Here is a 19,091-nt window from a genome sequence, read left to right on the forward strand (position 1 = left end):
ACAGGGTATGGCATTGCAAAATGGAGTGATAGCCTTCCTTCTTCAAGATCCCTTTTACCTTGTACAAACCTCCCACTTTACCACCACCAAAGAAACCCCCAGGCCATCACATTGCCTCCACCATGCTTGGCAGATGGAGTCAGGCGCTCCTCCAGCATCTTTTAATTCGTGAGACGCAGAAAAATTATCTTCTTTGTGATCCTAACACCTCCAACTTAGATTTGTCTGTCCAAAACACTTTTTTCCAATCTTCCTCTGTCCAGTGTCTTTGTTCTTTTGGTCATCTTAATATTTTATTTTTATTGCCCAAATAGAGCGAATAAGCAAATAGAGCGAAGAAGGCCAGCATCCCGGAGTCGCCTCTTCACTGTTGATGTTGAGACTGGTGTTTTGCGCATACTATTTAATGAAGCTGCCAGTTGAGGACTTGTGAGGCATCGGTTTCTCAAACTAGACACTGTAATGTACTTGTCCTCTTGCTCAGTTGTGCACCGGGGCCTCCCACTCCGCTTTCTATTCTGGCCAGTTTGTGCTGTTCTGGGAAGGGAGTAGTACACAGCATTGTACCAGATCTTCAGATTCTTGGCAATTTATGGCATGGAATCGGTGTGTTGGGTCATTGTCCTGTTGAAAAACAAATGATATGCTGGTTAAGTGTGCCTTGAATTTGAAATAAATCACAGACCATGTCACCAGCAAAGCACCCCAAGACCATCGCAACTCCTCCTCCATGCTTCACGGTGGGAACCACACATGTGGAGATCATCCGTTCACCTTCTCTGCGTCTGAAGCATTTATTTGGGCTGCAATTTCTGAGGCTGGTAACTTTAATGAACTTATCCTCTGCAGCAGAGGTAACTCTGGGTCATCCTTTCCTGTAGCGGTCCTCATGAGAGCCAGTTTCATCATAGCACTTGAGGGTTTTTGCGACTGCGCTTGAAGAAACTTTCAAAGTTCTTGAAATTTTCCAATTGACTGACCTTCATGTCTTAAAGTAATGATCGACAATATGGACTTGTTTTTTTTACCAAATAGGGCTATCATCTGTATACCATCCCTACCTTGTCAGAACACAACTGATTGGCTCAAACGCATTAAGGAAAGAAATTCCACAAATTAACGTTTAACAAGGCACACCTGTTAATTGAAATGCATTCCAGGTGACGACTACCTCATGAAGTTAGTTGAGAATGCCAAGAGTGTGCAATGCTGTCATCAAGGCAAAGGGTTTCTACTTTGAAGAATCTAAAATATATTTTGCTTTATTTAACACTACCATATGTGTAATTTCAGTTATGTTTTCACTATTATTCTACAATATATAAAATATAAAAAATAAAGAGAAACCTTTGAATAGGTGTGTGCAAACTATTGACTGGTACTGTGTATTTTCACCTTGCGGTTGGAATAATATTGTGAAAATGATGATAATGCCTTTTTAGTGTAAGAGTTGTTTTAAAAGACCACCTGAAATGTCAGTTTATTTTGTTGGGATGGATTTTTGGCCTGCATGGTGACATCAACATATATTGGTTAATAGTCCAATAAGAGTTCCTAACCTCTCTGTCAATATCAGTTTTCTCCTCCCCACTAAGACCACTCCCAGACAGTCCTAGCTAAATTCTTTGCTAAGAAGCTATTTTTGACCATTTTAATTGAAAACAATCACAGTAAGGTACTTAATTGTTACCGAAATGATTTGATATTGAGATAAAAACTGCTGCATTTTACCTTTTTTAAGCAATGTCCAAACATGATTTAATAACTAACCACTTCCTTAGACGTTCTACAGAGAAGGTTCCAACATATTTGTTAATGTTTCCAAGAAAAAACTTGATGTAGTTTCTTGGCATCAACAAAAATGTAAATGTATTATACTCACAAAAGGCCCAGATTTGTCACATAGTTCCATGATGATGATGATGATGATTGACAAAGCAAGAATGATTTCCAGTAAGGATAAACCAATACCAAAGCAATTGATGGCAAAAAATAACATATGACAAAGGTAAATCCAAAGGTATACTCTACAAATGAGAGGTGTTAAACAGTTGAAAACTATATCTTGGGTGTCTTCTAAGCAGGTTCCATTTACCTGTTCCAATCAAGAGTTCAACAGACACCATCTTGACGTTAAAAGAATAATCCACTCAAACTGTCTTTAGATATTTTTTTTCATTAGTCAACTGTTGATACAGTCCCAAAATTGGTTTGCATGACAACAATCAAGTTTTCAAAATACAGCACTTTCAAGAAGCAAAGTGTAGTTGCACATTTTTTGCTGACTGTAACAGAGAAGCATAGCAGCGCTCTAGCTATCCAGTCTTTTACGCCACATATAAGTAGCATAAAAATAGCATGATGTTGTATTGTGGTATAAAAATAGCATGATGTTGTATTGTGGTATAAAAATAGCATGATGTTGTATTGTGGTATAAAAATAGCATGATGTTGTATTGTGGTATAAAAATAGCATGATGTTGTATTGTCAGTAGTGAGCGATTAACCCCCCCCCATTTTGACTTCAAGTGATCTTGACTCAGAAAAGGTTGGTGACCACTGCTCCTAGAGATATTAAATCCAGAACTGTGGGACACTGGGTTGAAGGAACTTGAAGTTTTCATTAAGCAAATATTAAACAGTTCAGCGCAGAAATGTGGTTATCAACTGTAATGATCATCGATTGCACGTGTTCTTTCCGGCTCCGACCACTAAGGTACAGCATAAGGCTCAGACGGAGACAGATACACTTTTATGTCCGCAATGTTAGGTAAGGTACACTCAGACCGCATGAGAGAGCAATGTACACAACTATGAGAGGGATAGAGACAGTCTGAATGTATGCCTTATCTACTTTAAAGAAGTAGTAAAATGATTTTGTCAGACAGCTCTGCAGAATACTTAGGCAGGCTGACTAAATAGGATGAATAAAGACCGCACAGTATGGGGAGCACAAAGATAACATTAGATTGGCTGGCTGGCTGGCTGGCTGGCTGGCTGGCTGGCTGGCTGCTACTGCCTGCTCAGTGATGAGGCGATGGCTTTAAGAAATGAAAAATAGTTTTTATTTGATAACTTTATTAAGTAATGTACACAACTGAAATGTTTGGTAATTTCCTATTTTTCTCTTGATGTCTACCCAATGTGGACCTGACAGAGACAATCTAATATTTTCACTGTTTTTGGCTTTGTAATTTCGTTAAAAAAGCTAAAATAATTTTAATATCACTTCATAATGTATTTAATGTAAAACATTTTTTACCGAAATCGAAAACTTTATTATTTTGTACTAAGGGCCGACTTCAAAAAGCTCACCACTATGTACTGTGGTATACAACTGGCATGTTGTTGTACTGTGGTTGTATTGTGGTATACAACTGACATGTTGTTGTACTGTGGTTGTATTGTGGTATAAAAGTAGCATGTTGTTGTGGTATACAACTGGCATGTTGTTGTACTGTGGTTGTATTGTGGTATACAACTGGCATGTTGTTGTACTGTGGTTGTATTGTGGTATACAACTGACATGTTGTTGTACTGTGGTTGTATTGTGGTATACAACTGACATGTTGTTGTACTGTGGTTGTATTGTGGTATAAAAGTAGCATGTTGTTGTGGTATACAACTGGCATGTTGTTGTACTGTGGTTGTATTGTGGTATACAACTGACATGTTGTTGTACTGTGGTTGTATTGTGGTATAAAAGTAGCATGTTGTTGTGGTATACAACTGGCATGTTGTTGTACTGTGGTTGTATTGTGGTATACAACTGACATGTTGTTGTACTGTGGTTGTATTGTGGTATAAAAGTAGCATGTTGTTGTGGTATACAACTGGCATGTTGTTGTACTGTGGTTGTATTGTGGTATACAACTGACATGTTGTTGTACTGTGGTTGTATTGTGGTATAAAAGTAGCATGTTGTTGTGGTATACAACTGGCATGTTGTTGTACTGTGGTTGTATTGTGGTATACAACTGACATGTTGTTGTACTGTGGTTGTATTGTGGTATAAAAGTAGCATGTTGTTGTGGTATACAACTGGCATGTTGTTGTACTGTGGTTGTATTGTGGTATAAAAGTAGCATGTTGTTGTGGTATACAACTGGCATGTTGTTGTACTGTGGTTGTATTGTGGTATACAACTGACATGTTGTTGTACTGTGGTTGTATTGTGGTATAAAAGTAGCATGTTGTTGTGGTATAAAAGTAGCATGTTGTTGTACTGTGGTTGTATTGTGGTATAAAAGTAGCATGTTGTTGTACTGTGGTTGTATTGTGGTATAAAAGTAGCATGTTGTTGTACTGTGGTTGTATTGTGGTATAAAAGTAGCATGTTGTTGTACTGTGGTTGTATTGTGGTATAAAAGTAGCATGTTGTTGTACTGTGGTTGTATTGTGGTATAAAAGTAGCATGTTGTTGTATTGTGGTATAAAAGTAGCATGTTGTTGTGGTATAAAAGTAGCATGTTGTTGTACTGTGGCAGTTGCTAATCATCAACACAACTTAAATAGGCCAATTGATTATATTTGGGTAAATGAGCACAGTCATTCAGATTCTCATGTAAAATAGCCTTTTAAGTGACTAAAATATCACCCAAAATATTTTGAGGATAGAAATCCTACATTTAAAAAAAATAACTACCAGAAAGTTTGAAAAGTCTGGCTGAGTGGGCGGGGAGCCTATATTCATGAGCACGCCTTGACTGACCGCTCTTTAAAAAGGTCTATGTTAAGAAACTTGGATGCAGTAAAGTCATCTCAAGCTAATTTGGTGATACACAAAGTAACTCAAACAGCAAGGAAATGGCATCAATGTTGTCATTTCTTTTTTATACATACTCTTGTGATGCGGTTCACAGCAGCACTGAGGGATGTGTTGATATGACAACTGCGTCAGAGTTTTGAATGACACTTTCCCTCCCTTTTGTTCCATGCTGGCTGAAGTCCTAGCTAGCCAATAACTAGCTAACACCAGACACAGATGAAGTCCTAGCTAGCCAATAACTAGCTAACACCAGACACAGATGAAGACCTAGCTAGCCAATAACTAGCTAACACCAGACACAGATGAAGACCTAGCTAGCCAGTAACTAGCTAACACCAGACACAGATGAAAGGGGAAACATATGTGTGTTTGCCAGAGATAAATAGTGTAAACTTTTAATTATATTTGCTGACACCCTACAGTCAAATTTCGGCACCCATCAAGTAGCTATCTAGCTATATAAATCACGCCCCTCTGTAAACAAGCCTTCTCAGATGTTGGTTACAAGGCGGTACTTATTTAAATTGGGTCAGATAATATCATGTTACCAATAATTTCTTAATCTGAGTTAGGGTGACATCACCCTATTTCCTTAGTAATCCCGCCTCCTGAATCCAAGTGTTTGACATGGGAGAAGGGACCAGTAACTTCTATGATTAAACTTGATCAATGCAGAAACGAGTCATTTAAATCCTTATACAAACTTCTTGCCACTAACAGAATGTTTTATGCCCCATTTCACACACTCTCTCACACTCACTCTCACACTCACTCTCACACTCACTCTCACACTCACTCTCACTCTCTCTCACACTCTCTCTCACACTCACTCTCACACTCACTCTCACTCTCACTCTCACACTCACTCACACTCTCTCACACTCTCTCACACTCTCTCACACTCTCTCACACTCTCTCACTCACTCACTCACTCACTCACTCACTCACTCACTCACTCACTCACTCTCTCTCTCACACACACAGAGCTCGGTCACAGGTTCAGGAATGGTTAAATCACAACATTCACTTAAAATTAACCTTCCAAATAGCAGTGTTGTGTGATCTGGAAAGCCATAGTCAGTCAATAAATTATATAATAATACTCGTAGGAAAGGTTTTCATCTTTGGCTCACAATCTGTGGATACAAATGTATATAAAACAGCACAGTTGAAATATGGCACCAAACGAGGGTGGTCTCTGGTGATGGGCTGAGGGTGGGATTAAAGAGCTTATATTCAGTCATGTATTATTGTTATGTGATTTCTTTATATAAAATCATCATAAAAGTATGAAAGTATATGTATGGAATATGTAAAATGTATACACAACCATTACAAAGTTTGGAGTCACTTAGAAATTCCCTTGTTTTTGAAAGAAAATCACTTTTTTTTTGTTCAATAAAATAACATCAAATTGATCAGAAATACATTGTAGACATTGTTAATGTTGTATGTGACTACTGTAACTGGAAACGGCTGATTTAAAAAATAAAATACAAAAATTGAATATCTAAATAGGTGTACAGAGGCCCATTATCAGCAACCATCACTCCAGTGTTCCAATGGCACCTTGTGTTAGCTAATCCAAGTTTATCATTTTAAAAGGCTAATTGATCATAGAAAACCCTTTTGCAATTATGTTAGCACAGCTGAAAACTGTTGTGCTGATTTTAAAGAAGCAATACAACTGGCCTTCTGTAGACTAGTTGAGTATCTGGAGCATCAGCATTTGTGGGTTCGATTACAGGCTCAAAATGGCTAGAAACAATTTAAGCCTGTAATCGAACCCACTTTGGTCATCATACTTTGATCTGGTTTCAACCAAATTTCATCAAAAACATAATTTTGACTGTTCATGACCTTTAAGTTACCGCTCCCTCTCTCTCTCCGGCTCCCTCTCTCTCCGGCTCCCTCTCTCTCGCCTTCCGCTCTCGTTTTCTCTCCCTCTCAGCTCTCTCAGTTCTTCGGAAGCTTTGAGCTCTTTCAATTGGACATTGTGAGCATCTCTCGTCTCACTCCACAGAGGAGTGGATTGATATGCTCGCCCAACCCCTCCACATGTTATCTCTCACTGGGGTGGAGGGCACTGCATTCTTAAACAGGCCACTCACTGCCAGGCCAAGAGTAATGACTGAATTTCACAATGTGTGGTTAGAATATTAATCACTTGGTCAATGAATCTCCAAAGGGTGCATTTCAAGTCAAGAGCCATGTGGCACTTCTAGTACCACTCACTTCTTTATACTGTTCCTTTTTCAACTCTGAGTAGTGATATAACACAGCATGGTTGGTTTTCAGACTCAAAACCACGAAAGCTGTTGCCTTGTATAGAATGTGTCTATCTGTTCTTCACAAGTTGCTATGGGGCATTGTACTGGTGGGGTGGAAAAAGCCACAACGCCCAGACCTGTTTCCTGCCTTTTTATTTTTTTATTTTGCTTTTGTATTGAATTTATTTTATATTGCTGCATTCCAAAAGCACAGAATATTAGCCCTTCCTGTTTGGAGTTGTATTTTGTCTCAGACTCTGTCTCTATTCCTCTGTCTGTTTCTCTCACTCCGTCTCTCACTCTCTGCAGCTTCCCTGGTATTGCAGTCAATGACTGAGGTCTGTGACAGCCATGGTCTGTACAGTAGTTAGCAGACGGGACAGAATTTGCAGCTGTTAGCCTAGGATAGCCTATGTGATGCATGCTGTGTGAGTCATGTGCTAAAGCTTATGTCACACTATTGATTATAGCCACAGAGTTGAGGCATGGGCTGTGTCTGAAATAGAACCCTATTCCCTATAGTGCAATACTTTTTAGCAGAGCACTGTGCGGCCCTGGTCAAAAGTAGTGCACTATATAGGGAATAGAGTGCCATTTGGTATTTTTAATTTCGACATAGTCTGGACTGTTTTCTAAATAACCACACTCTGTAATAGGAAGTCTATTCTATACCATTACTGTTCTGTCTGGCTGCAGGAAATGACTTTTCTGCTTTTCCTCTTTCTCTAATTATTTTTTCTTTGCCCTGCAAATATCTATCGTAATTTGCACCAGGCTGTAGGTTCGTTTGGCGTGACCCTCCCCTGACCCCTGACCTCTTGGATGAACCCATGTGTTAAATGAGCACAGCGGGGTGTGATGATGTTGTATGGTACCGATACAAATTGCTGACTGTGGAAGCGACCAGGAAGTGGCTGTGTGGCAGTCACGGGTTGGTTCAGTTGACATGGTGAACCACAGCGTCCTGCCAGGGTTTTGTCCCTTTATTCATCCCGTTGCTATTGTGTATCAAAGCTAGTTTTGTAGGATGTAGCAGTCAGTCATTTGTACTGAAGTTATCATAGTACAGTAATACATTGATTGTTTAATAATACAGTAATAACTATGGATTGTGTTTCATAGTACAGTAATTATGGATTGTGTTTCATAGTACAGTAATAACTATGGATTGTGTTTCATAGTACAGTAATAACTATGGATTGTGTTTCATAGTACAGTAATAACTATGGATTGTGTTTCATAGTACAGTAATAACTATGGATTGTGTTTCATAGTACAGTAATAACTATGGATTGTGTTTCATAGTACAGTAATAACTATGGATTGTGTTTCATAGTACAGTAATAACTATGGATTGTGTTTCATAGTACAGTAATAACTATGGATTGTGTTTCATAGTACAGTAATAACTATGGATTGTGCTTCATAGTACAGTAATAACTATGGATTGTGCTTCATAGTACAGTAATAACTATGGATTGTGCTTCATAGTACAGTAATAACTATGGATTGTGCTTCATAGTACAGTAATAACTATGGATTGTGCTTCATAGTACAGTAATAACTATGGATTGTGTTTCATAGTACAGTAATAACTATGGATTGTGTTTCATAGTACAGTAATAACTATGGATTGTGTTTCATAGTACAGTAATAACTATGGATTGTGTTTCATAGTACAGTAATAACTATGGATTGTGTTTCGTAGTACAGTAATAACAATGGATTGTGTTTCGTAGTACAGTAATAACAATGGATTGTGTAATTTATTCATGTAAGAGGAACATTTGGTATTTGTTGGCTTGTGATCTCTGTTTCCAGGGCCACATGCTAAAGAGGAAGTCAAAGGTTGAGTAGTTGTGGAATTAGTTTCCTGAGTTTCCCTTGAGTAGGCCTGATAAACCAGGTTGGAACCAGGTCAGTTACTATGCGCTTGCTCATTTCTTCCCCCTGTTGGACATACCTAGGCTCTGCCACAGGGCAGCCCTTTGCTGCTGGAGGAAGCCTCTAGGTATCAGCATGCTTCAGTTGGGCTGGAACTTGGCTAGGCCAACCAAACGAGTGTGCTCGTATACACCCTTAAAATACCTTTGCTTGAAAAACGAGAATAGTACTGTTTGTCCATTTTGGGATGCTGTAGCCAGTATACATTTCCTCAAAATAATCAGAATTAATCAAATATAACAAGAAATCTGTCATTAATTTTGGCGTTTTTACAGATGAGTTCTTAGGCGTGCAATTATACATCTAAGATTTGGTGCAGTATTTCTCAATGAAAAAACTGTGCATGAAAACAAATCAGGCTTGTGTGCCCGGACAGCAGAAGTCCAAAACGAACAAAAACGTCACAAAATGTCGTCATAATATATGCAAAAATTCTTCTGAACTGTTTCTGGTGGGAAGCATGCGGACGCCTAAACTGATCTTAGGTCAGTTTTGTGTTTGACCTCATAATGTGTAGGAGTCAGATCAGGGCACTGTAAGGTATTCCTCAAACGACCTTTGAACTTCCCTAACGCATAGCCTACGATTCAAACAGAGAGCCTGAGGACAGGAAAACGAGTCTGAGTACCAGTCTGTTTAGCTATCATTCCACTCCTGGCCATTCCTGTCATATTAAACAACTTTGGCATGACAAGGAGAACAAGGAGTGGAATGTGTGCTAAAGAGACTGGTACAGAAAAGCTGCTGTTTGTATTGTGGTTTGGTAAAGTTTGTGTATTTTGGCTCTGTGAAGTTAGTTGTGTATGTTGTCTCAGTGAAGTTAATATTTCTAAGGAAGGAGGTGAAGAGTAACAATCTAGTCTCAGTTCCAGTTTCTGTAGAACTAGGACAAGGAGGGATGTGGAACTCAACTCGAGATGAGCTCAACAGTTGAAGAGAAGCAACCTCTGGGAAGGGGCCAGAGGACTTAGGCAGGCTTGACAATACCAGTAATAGGAACAGACTGAGTTCCTGCCTAGCAACAGAGAACGAATGTTTATCTTGGACATGCAGGGAGGCGACTGCCTAGTCAGAAGGTATAAATATGTGCTTGTATGTTGTGCTTGCAGCTGAGGCACCCAGTGGGTTGAATAAACTTGGTTTGGGGTTTTTACTTAGGTTCTGAACAAACAAACACTAGCCAAACTTCAGACAGTTTTACACATGTCCATGGCATATGAATTATTGAGTGGTGGGTGGTGTGTGCATTTTGTTTAACCCACTGTTGCAACTGGACAGCAATCCAGAGTAGTGATGGTTACTGCTACACAAACACACAGAATAGTGGTCTATAGTCAGTACTGTCACAATCTACACAGTCTCTGACTGTTGAAGACCCATCTTCAACCTGCTCCATTAATGTTATTCAGGACATTCTGAGTTGTATAGGGATTGTAGAACCATATAGAGACCGTTGAAACCGTTTTAGGTAGCATAAAACCACATAGGGACCACATAGAGAGCATAGAACCGTACATGGATTGTTAGAACCATTGTAGGGACCATAGTGTTTAGGTTCTACAATGCTCCCTATACGTTTCTATGGTCAGGATGACTATGGTGGACCAGTCGAGGCTGTTGGCGATGCAGACCTTGAGGAGGCTCATAGTGGAGAAGGCCAGGGCAGTAAAGCATGAAGGAAACACTTTCATCCTCGACCGGTTTTTCAGTTGACTAGGCTAATCATCTCTTCTTTTTTCCCCTCAGGGTGAAAAAAACAATGGATTTGATGTTCTCTACCACAACATGAAGCATGGTCAAATCTCCTCCAAGGAACTTACGGAGTTCATCAGAGAAAGGTAAGTTGTTGGTAGCCTGGTTCTGGATCTGTTTGTGCTGTGTCATGTGCTAACTATTATGTTTGTAACCAGGCTATGCCATTTGGTGTTTCCTTAGTTAAACCTCCACTCACCCTTGTTTTGAGGGTTCCGTTTAACCCAATGCTGTTCTCATCATAGAGGTGAATTCGAGACTTACTTTAAAAGTTACTCAACACCAATTTTTCTGGTTAACCTAAAAGTTGACCTTCCATTAAAGGTCATGCACAGTCAAATTGGGTCAGGTGTGGAGGATGCCAGCTGATGGTACAATCGATAAAGTGACACATGCTGGCTCATTGGTAAAGCCCAATGTGAAAATGCCTTGCTTCCCCTTCTGTCAAAATAATGAGTTCAGGGGGAGCATCCTATTGGCCGAATGAGCCACATCACCCGTCCATAAATGTGCATACATTATGGCTGGGCAGTATCCATATTTTCATATTGTCATAACGTCCTTCTCCCATCCCTGGATTTACAGTATTACCGGCTTAGTACACAAGGGGGGCCAAACAAATCCTGACTTGTCTCCCGGTCCCTGCCGCTTAAAAACATCCCCGCAGCATGGTGCTGCCACCACCACACTTCACAGTAGGGATGGTATTGGCCAGGTGAAGACCAGTGCCTGGTTTCCTCCAGTCGTGACCCTTGACATTCAGGCCAAAGAGTTCAATCTTGGTTTCATCAGACCAGAGAATCTTGTTTCTCAAGGTCTGAGAGTACTTTAGATGCCTTTTGGCAAACTCCAAGCTGGCTGTCATGTGCCTTTTACTGTGGAGTGGCTTCCATCTGGCCACTCTACCATAAAATTCTGATTGGTAGAGTGCTGCAGAGATGGTTGTCCTTCTGGAAGATTCTCCCATCTACACAGAGGAACTCTGGACCTCTGTCCGAGTGACAGTCGGGTTGCTGGTCACCTCCCTGAATAAGGCCCTTCTCCCCCGATTGCTCAGTGTGGCCCGAGCGGCCAGCGCTAGGAAGAGTCTTCCATTTAGGAATGATGGAGGTCACTTTGTCCTTGGGGACTTCAATGCTGCATAAATGTTTTGGTAACCTTTGACACAATCCTGTCTATGGAGCTCTATGGAGAATTCCTTCGACCTCATGGCTTGGTTTTTGCCGTGACATGCATTGTCAACTGTGGGACCTTATATAGACAGGTGTGTTGCTTTCCAAATCATGTCCAATAAATTGAATTTACCACAGGTGGACTTCAATGAAGTTGTAGAAACATCTCAAGGATGATCAATGGAAACAGGATGCACCTGAGCTCAATGTCTAGTCTCATAGCAAAGGGTGTGAATACTTATGTTAGTAAGGTATTTCTGTTTATTTTTAATACATTTGCAAACATTTCTACACTTTTTTTGCTTTGTCTTTATGGGGTTTTGAATGTAGATTGAGGCATTTTTTCACAATTTTAGAGTAAGGTTGTAATGTAGCTAATGTGGAAAATGTGAAGGTCTGAATACTTTCCAAATTCACTCCACAGTATAAAGGGAATCCTTATTTGCCTACCAATCAATGGTCTCCCACGGCATAGGGGTTGGCTCACTGTCTTCCATGCCGATAAGTGTTGCCAATTTAGTCACTTTGTCGCTATATTAAGAACGTTTTCAGACCGCTCCAGTGACTTTTACTGTTTAGTGACAAATTCTACTTTTCAGGCCGCCTTTGGGGAGTTTTGCCACCTAAAGTTTCTGTGGTTTTAATAGCATTTAGCAACTTTTCCCACTCAATTCTGCTGCAAATGAGAGTGGGAGTGGGAGAAGTCACAGCAACGGCGCACACACAGGCAGAGAAGCACAAGGGGAGGGGTGTAAGGCGGAAGAGGGGGCGAAAATGCTATATATCTCTCTGTGTTTTGAGGATACAGTATCTGTTCTGTAACTGATTGATTGATCTGTTTTGCTCTTCTCAGCTGTATAACTTAGCAAGCTAGTTACAGTAGCACTCACAGCTAGAATTGAAGATAGCTAAGCTAACTAGCACTCCCAGCACACCCAGATTTGAAGACAGGAAGGCTACATCCAGACATAGTATGTGCTTATCAAATCACCAGTTGGCAACCCATCCCTTATGGGATTAATTAACACATAACAAACATTACAATAATTCACTATGATAATTGAGTGTTAAAATTCTGAATCATGATGTTAAATTTGATACATTTGTCGATCTCTTTTTTTTTTTAATGATTAATTTTTTAACCTTTTATTTAACTAGGCAAGTCAGTTAAGAACAAATTCGTATTTACAATGACTGCCTACCAAGAGACAAAAGGCCTCCTGCGGGGATGGGGGCTCTCCAGCCATAGACCGGGAATCAGGTTCATGCTGAACGGCCTACAAGTAAACACAGGAGTATGTGACGGGGCAATTATGAGCGTGTCAATCAGAGATCATTATAATATTGTTTTTCACTCTGGTTGCACATTTAACATGCTGATAGAAATGAGGTAAAACTGATGAGTTTCCCTGCATTAAAGTCCCCGGCCACTAGGAGCGCCCCCTCTGGATGAGCGTTTTCCTGTTTGCTTATGGCGGAATACAGCTCATTGAGTGCGGTCTGCGGTGGTACAAAAAATATAGATGTAAACTCTCTTGGTAAATAGTGCGGTCTACAGCTTATTATGAGAGACACTACCTCAGGTGAGGTAAAACCTTGAGACTTCCTTAGATTTCGTGCGCCAGCTGTTTACAAATATGCATATGCCACCGCCCCTTGTCTTACCAGAGGCCACTGTTCTATCCTGCCGAAAAATCTTAAAACCAGCCAGCTGTATGTTAATCATGTCGTTGTTCAGCCACGACTCATAGAAACATAAGATACAGTTTTTAAATGTCCCGTTGGTAGGATATACATGCTCGTAGTTCATCTATTTTATTATCGAGTGATTGTACGTTGGCTAATAGGACCGATGGTAAAAGTAGATTACCCACTCGGCGACGGATCCTTACAAGGCACCTGGACCCTCGTCCACGATATTGCTGTCTTTCCCTCCTGCAAATGATGGGGATGAGGGCCTTGTCAGGTGTCTGGGGTAAATCCTTCCCGTCTGACTCGTTGAAGAAGAATTCCTCCAGTACGGGGTGAGTTATCGCTGCCCTGATATCAAGAAGCAATTGTTAGTCATAAGACACAGTGGGAGAAACATTATATACAAAATAAGTTACAAATAACACAAAAAAACATGCACAATTGATTATGGGATCGTAAAACGGCAGCCATCTCCTTCGGCGCAATTATTATACCAGGAGCCAACAGTTTGATTAATCCAACCTAAGGAAATCCTGTCCTCTTTCAGCCCTCCTTAACAGAGAGAATTAACTGTGGAACGAGCATGTGGTGTAGCCTACTCTCCCAGGCTTAGGCCTGATTAGCCCACCTGCACACCTGAACACTCCATAGACTGTAAAACTCCTTGGCAGTAGACTGCATACCTGTAGCCTCTCAGCCATAATAAGGAGCTTAATCATACCTCCTTTAGAATTCCTCTCACGCCTTGATGTCTTTCATTGTGTTTGAGGTCTATTTTTATAACCTCATCTGCTCAAGGTCTCCTGTTGGAATTCAGGATGGGCTGGCCCACACAAAAATGTGCTCATCACTCAAACAGACACTGCATTTACCACACTATGTTTTGCCACAGACTGTAAATATTAGGCTACCACACAAACAGTAAAGTTTCCACAGTTTGCAGTTTGCTTTGACACTGTGGGTAAGGAAGCTCCTGTTAGTGGAGGCGTAGACTTGTCCTATAGCGTCTTTTTTTCCAGTCTGTGGTGTAGATGGGTCACAGGTAGCTTACTAGCTTACATCTCAGGGTTAGGCCTATATCGTTACTGTTCGCTGTAACTGACACTCAACTTGCACACCTACCTACCCATCAGTGGCGCAGCGGTCTAACGCACTGCATCTCAGTGCTAGAGGCGTCACTACAGAACTGGTTCGATTCCAGGCTGTATCACAACAGGCCGTGATTGGGAGTCCCATAGGGCAGTGCACCATTGGCCCAGCGGTGGCCGGGGTAGGCCATCATTGTAATTAATAATTTGTTCTTAACTAACTTGCATTAAACATTAAATAAATGTTCAATAAAATGTTTAATATCTGAATCTGTGTTCCCATGGTTTTCTGTGTCCCTTTTGAGGAAGTCTCTCATACCGCAGAAACGTTGCATTGTGGCTCCCTCTGGTGGCCAGAAACGGACCATGCACCTACAGTACTGTACCATGTGTTTTATATAGGCCTACTGTAACACACAGCCAATATTTGTCCTGCAGGCAGTTGTTCACCGGCATCTATATAAGTCAAATAGAAATAGATTTGAGTGGCGTTTCGTCTGTAACGTTGAATCTGTGAGTGTTTTGAGTGTGAAGCGGAGCAGGCAGGTCTGTGTTAGTTAGGAGGGGAGAGCTGTCTCGGCCCAGAGTGTATTTACACACTTGGAGAGCTTTTACTCTCTGGAGTTTGTGTGTGTGTGTGTTCAGGGGGAGAAGCCTATTGGCCGAATGAACCACTTCACCTGTTCATAAATGTGCATATACCAATGCGAATCCTTATTTGCCTTTAGTTGTGGTTTTGGGAACTGGATGATGTAATTTTCCTGTGATGAGGGTGTTACAAATGATGATGGCAATAAGGATGACAAACCATGGTAACTTGCCATGGTAACCTGTCAAGAAGAACTTATACAAACCTTTGGTAGAGTTCCGCTGCATCTACACTGATATCAGTTAGTAAAGTGAGATTGTGCGTTCATTCTGTATTTGCTTGCGCTTGTGCCTCCCTGTGAATGCGTGAGTGTGTGCTTGCCCCTGGTTGTCCCTGCCTGACCCTCCTGTGGTGACCTGACTGCAGTGGGAGGTTAAGTAAATCACATATGCATTATTCAGGCCTCCACTAAAACAATGTTTTCAGATTTTACTTCTGTCACTTCCATGCAGGAGAATGTGGGGATGACGAGGGATGGGATGACGAGGGATGGGATGACGAGGGATGGGATGGCGAGGGATGGGATGACGAGGGATGACGAGTGATGGGATGGGAGGGAATCTCTTCTCTGTGCTTCGACATTACACTAAATGGGAGACCTTGATGAACAGAGCTCTCCACTTGGTTGGGCTTTACTTTGACTAATACTCAGACTGACTAACACTCAAACGTTTATGTTCCAAGTGTTTGTGAGTGTTCAGTGGGTGTGGAGTTGTCTTGGGCCTTGACTTACATGTATAGTACTTGTTGTAAACACTCAATGGAACCCCTTCCAACCGGTAGATGATTTGAGGGTTTTAGTGCTGTGTTGATGGATTTATTATGGTTGACCTGATTCACTAGAGGAAAGTTGAATCACAAATGTCCCTCGTCAAAAGTAGTGTGCTATATAGAGAATAGGGTGTCATTTGGAACGCATAATGAATGAGGTTACTGATTCAATAGGTAAAAATGATTAAGGTAATGACGTTCTGTGCTTTGACCCTCTAGGGCTACCATAGAAGAGGTCTATGCCAGGTCAATGACCAAACTTGCCAAGTCAGCTGGCAACTTCTCTCAGCTCGGGTAAGACACACACACACACACACGCACACGCACACGCACACACACACACACACACACACACGCTCGTGCGTCAGGTGAAAAGAGAAGTTTGTGTCCCATATCAACCCTCCCTATTTAATGATAAGACCAGTCTTCACAGAATGAATGATCTACTGATCTCCAGTTAATAAAGTCTGTGCTGCAGGACGTTTGCCCCGGTGTGGGATGTGTTTAAGACGTCCACAGAGAAGCTGGCCAGCTGCCACCTGGAGCTGGTGAGGAAGCTACAGGAGCTTATCAAAGACGTGCAGAAGTACGTGGATGACCAGGCCAAGGCCCACAAAAAGGTGCGGGACGGAGAACCAAACACGACACCACACATCACATTGTTTCCTTATAACAAGCCCCACAAACAGCCCGGCAGGCAGAATCACACAACACGCCACTTTGTTCCTGTAGGCATTACATTTGACATTTGAGTTATTTAGCAGATCCTCTTATCCAGAGCGACTTACAAGAGCCATTAGGGTTAAGTACCTCGCTCAATGGCACATCGACAGATTTTTCACCGTCAGCTCGGGGATTCGAACCAGCGTCATTTTGGTTACTGGCCAAACACTCTTAACCACTAGGTTACCTGCTGCATCAACTAATCTGTCCTTGCTGGTGTCTGTGCTCTGCCTGTGTAGGCTGCTGCTAGTGATAACCTATATATATATACCCTCTGGAGCTCAATAAAGTAGACTTCTTTCAGTCACTGCTATGGGGAAGAGTTTCTGTAGAGTGATTCTACTGATGGATTCTGGAGAGAATGTGTGTGTTCTCTATCCTGCCTGCAGTAACCAGCGGAGCCTCACCTATGGCATGTATGTGTCAGCAGGTCTAACTAACCAAACACTACCTGGGAATTAGCAGAGTTGGGTTTGAGCTTTCAGCATAACAAAAAAGGCTTCCACACAACACTGTCTCTCTCAATCACACTTACACACACACACACACTCACACACACATACACACACACACACACACATACACACACACACACACACACAACTACACACACACACACACCTACACACACACACACACACACCTACACACCTACACACACACACACACACACTCACACACACACACACACACACACACTCACTCACACACCTACACACCTACACACACACACACACACACTCACACACACACACACACACACACACTCACTCACACACCTACACACACACACACCTACACACACACACACACACACACACACTCACACACACACACACCTACACACACACACCTACACACACACACAGAATGTCAAGTTGCCGTTTTAGCTAAGCCAATTTCTACCATTATAATGATCTTTGCTTCCATTTAGTGGTTTAAATCATGGGCTTTTCATACAAGGACAGTAAAATGAATGTGTTTGTTTCAATGGTTGCTGTCTTCCTCTGTCCTACTCAGACCAAGGAGGAGGTGGCGTCCACACTGGAATCAGTCCAGACCATACAGACCACCGGAGTAGCCTTGCAGAAGTCCAAGGAGAATTACAACGCCAAAACTGTGGAGCAGGAGAGACTCCGCAAGGAGGGCGCAACACAGAGAGATGTGGACAAGGTACTGTACACTAGACTAAACTACACTAGGAGAGAGCAACACAGAGAGATGTGGGCAAGGAACTGTACACTAGACTAAACTACACTAGGAGAGAGCAACACAGAGAGATGTGGACAAGGTACTGTACACTAGACTAAACTACACTAGGAGAGAGCAACACAGAGAGATGTGGACAAGGTACTGTACACTAGACTAAACTACACTAGGAGAGAGCAACACAGAGAGATGTGGACAAGGTACTGTACACTAGACTAAACTACACTAGGAGAGAGCAACACAGAGAGATGTGGACAAGGTACTGTACACTAGACTAAACTACACTAGGAGAGAGCAACACAGAGAGATGTGGACAAGGTACTGTACACTAGACTAAACTACACTAGGAGAGAGCAACACAGAGAGATGTGGACAAGGTACTGTACACTAGACTAAACTACACTAGGAGAGAGCAACACAGAGAGATGTGGACAAGGTACTGTACACTAGACTAAACTACACTAGGAGAGAGCAACACAGAGAGATGTGAGGTGGGAGATCACAGGTACAGCTGTAGATGACCTATCACTATCCCGTTCTCTGTATCTCCTTATCTTACCACCCATATCACCTGTCTGTTATTACGTAGATGAGTAGTAGTACTTCATGCCAGAATAAATGTATATTTTTTTCCTCAATCTGTTTCTGAATCACATGGGTGTCTGCTCGGGTGAGATCTGGTGCTCCATAGAGGACTGTGTGACTGAGGCTGATGGTGACACGTGAAAACAGATGGCCATTTTCCTGTTGTCTGTCTGTCTCTGATCTCTGCAGGCTGGAGTGAAGGCCAAGAAAGCCACGGAAACCTACAAGGGCTTTGTGGAAAAATATGCCACAGCCAAGTCCGAGTTTGAACAGAAGATGGCTGAAACTGCACAGGTGTGGGTTTGTGTGTTGGTATTCCATCCACTTTCTAGTACCACAGGACAATGTGTTTCTGTGTTGGTATTCCATCCACTTTCTAGTACCACAGGACAATGTGTTTCTGTGTTGGTATTCCATCCACTTTCTAGTACCACAGGACAATGTGTTTCTGTGTTGGTATTCCATCCA

General features: G+C 41.6%; 1 protein-coding gene across 5 annotated transcripts in view; it reads left to right on the plus strand.

The window, feature by feature from the left end:
* The window catches only part of LOC139408467 (F-BAR domain only protein 2-like), a 78,434-nt gene that overhangs the window by 18,994 nt on the left and 40,349 nt on the right, over nt 1-19,091 (plus strand). For all 5 annotated transcript variants that reach the window (XM_071152393.1, XM_071152394.1, XM_071152395.1 and 2 more), the window contains exons 2-6: nt 10,729-10,820; nt 16,326-16,400; nt 16,585-16,726; nt 17,850-18,002; nt 18,813-18,917. In XM_071152393.1, coding sequence (XP_071008494.1) covers nt 10,729-10,820; nt 16,326-16,400; nt 16,585-16,726; nt 17,850-18,002; nt 18,813-18,917 — 567 coding nt within the window. The remainder of the gene's footprint in view (nt 1-10,728; nt 10,821-16,325; nt 16,401-16,584; nt 16,727-17,849; nt 18,003-18,812; nt 18,918-19,091) is intronic.

Source organism: Oncorhynchus clarkii, chromosome 5, assembly GCF_045791955.1.
Source record: "Oncorhynchus clarkii lewisi isolate Uvic-CL-2024 chromosome 5, UVic_Ocla_1.0, whole genome shotgun sequence".
Classification (NCBI taxonomy): domain Eukaryota; kingdom Metazoa; phylum Chordata; class Actinopteri; order Salmoniformes; family Salmonidae; genus Oncorhynchus; species Oncorhynchus clarkii.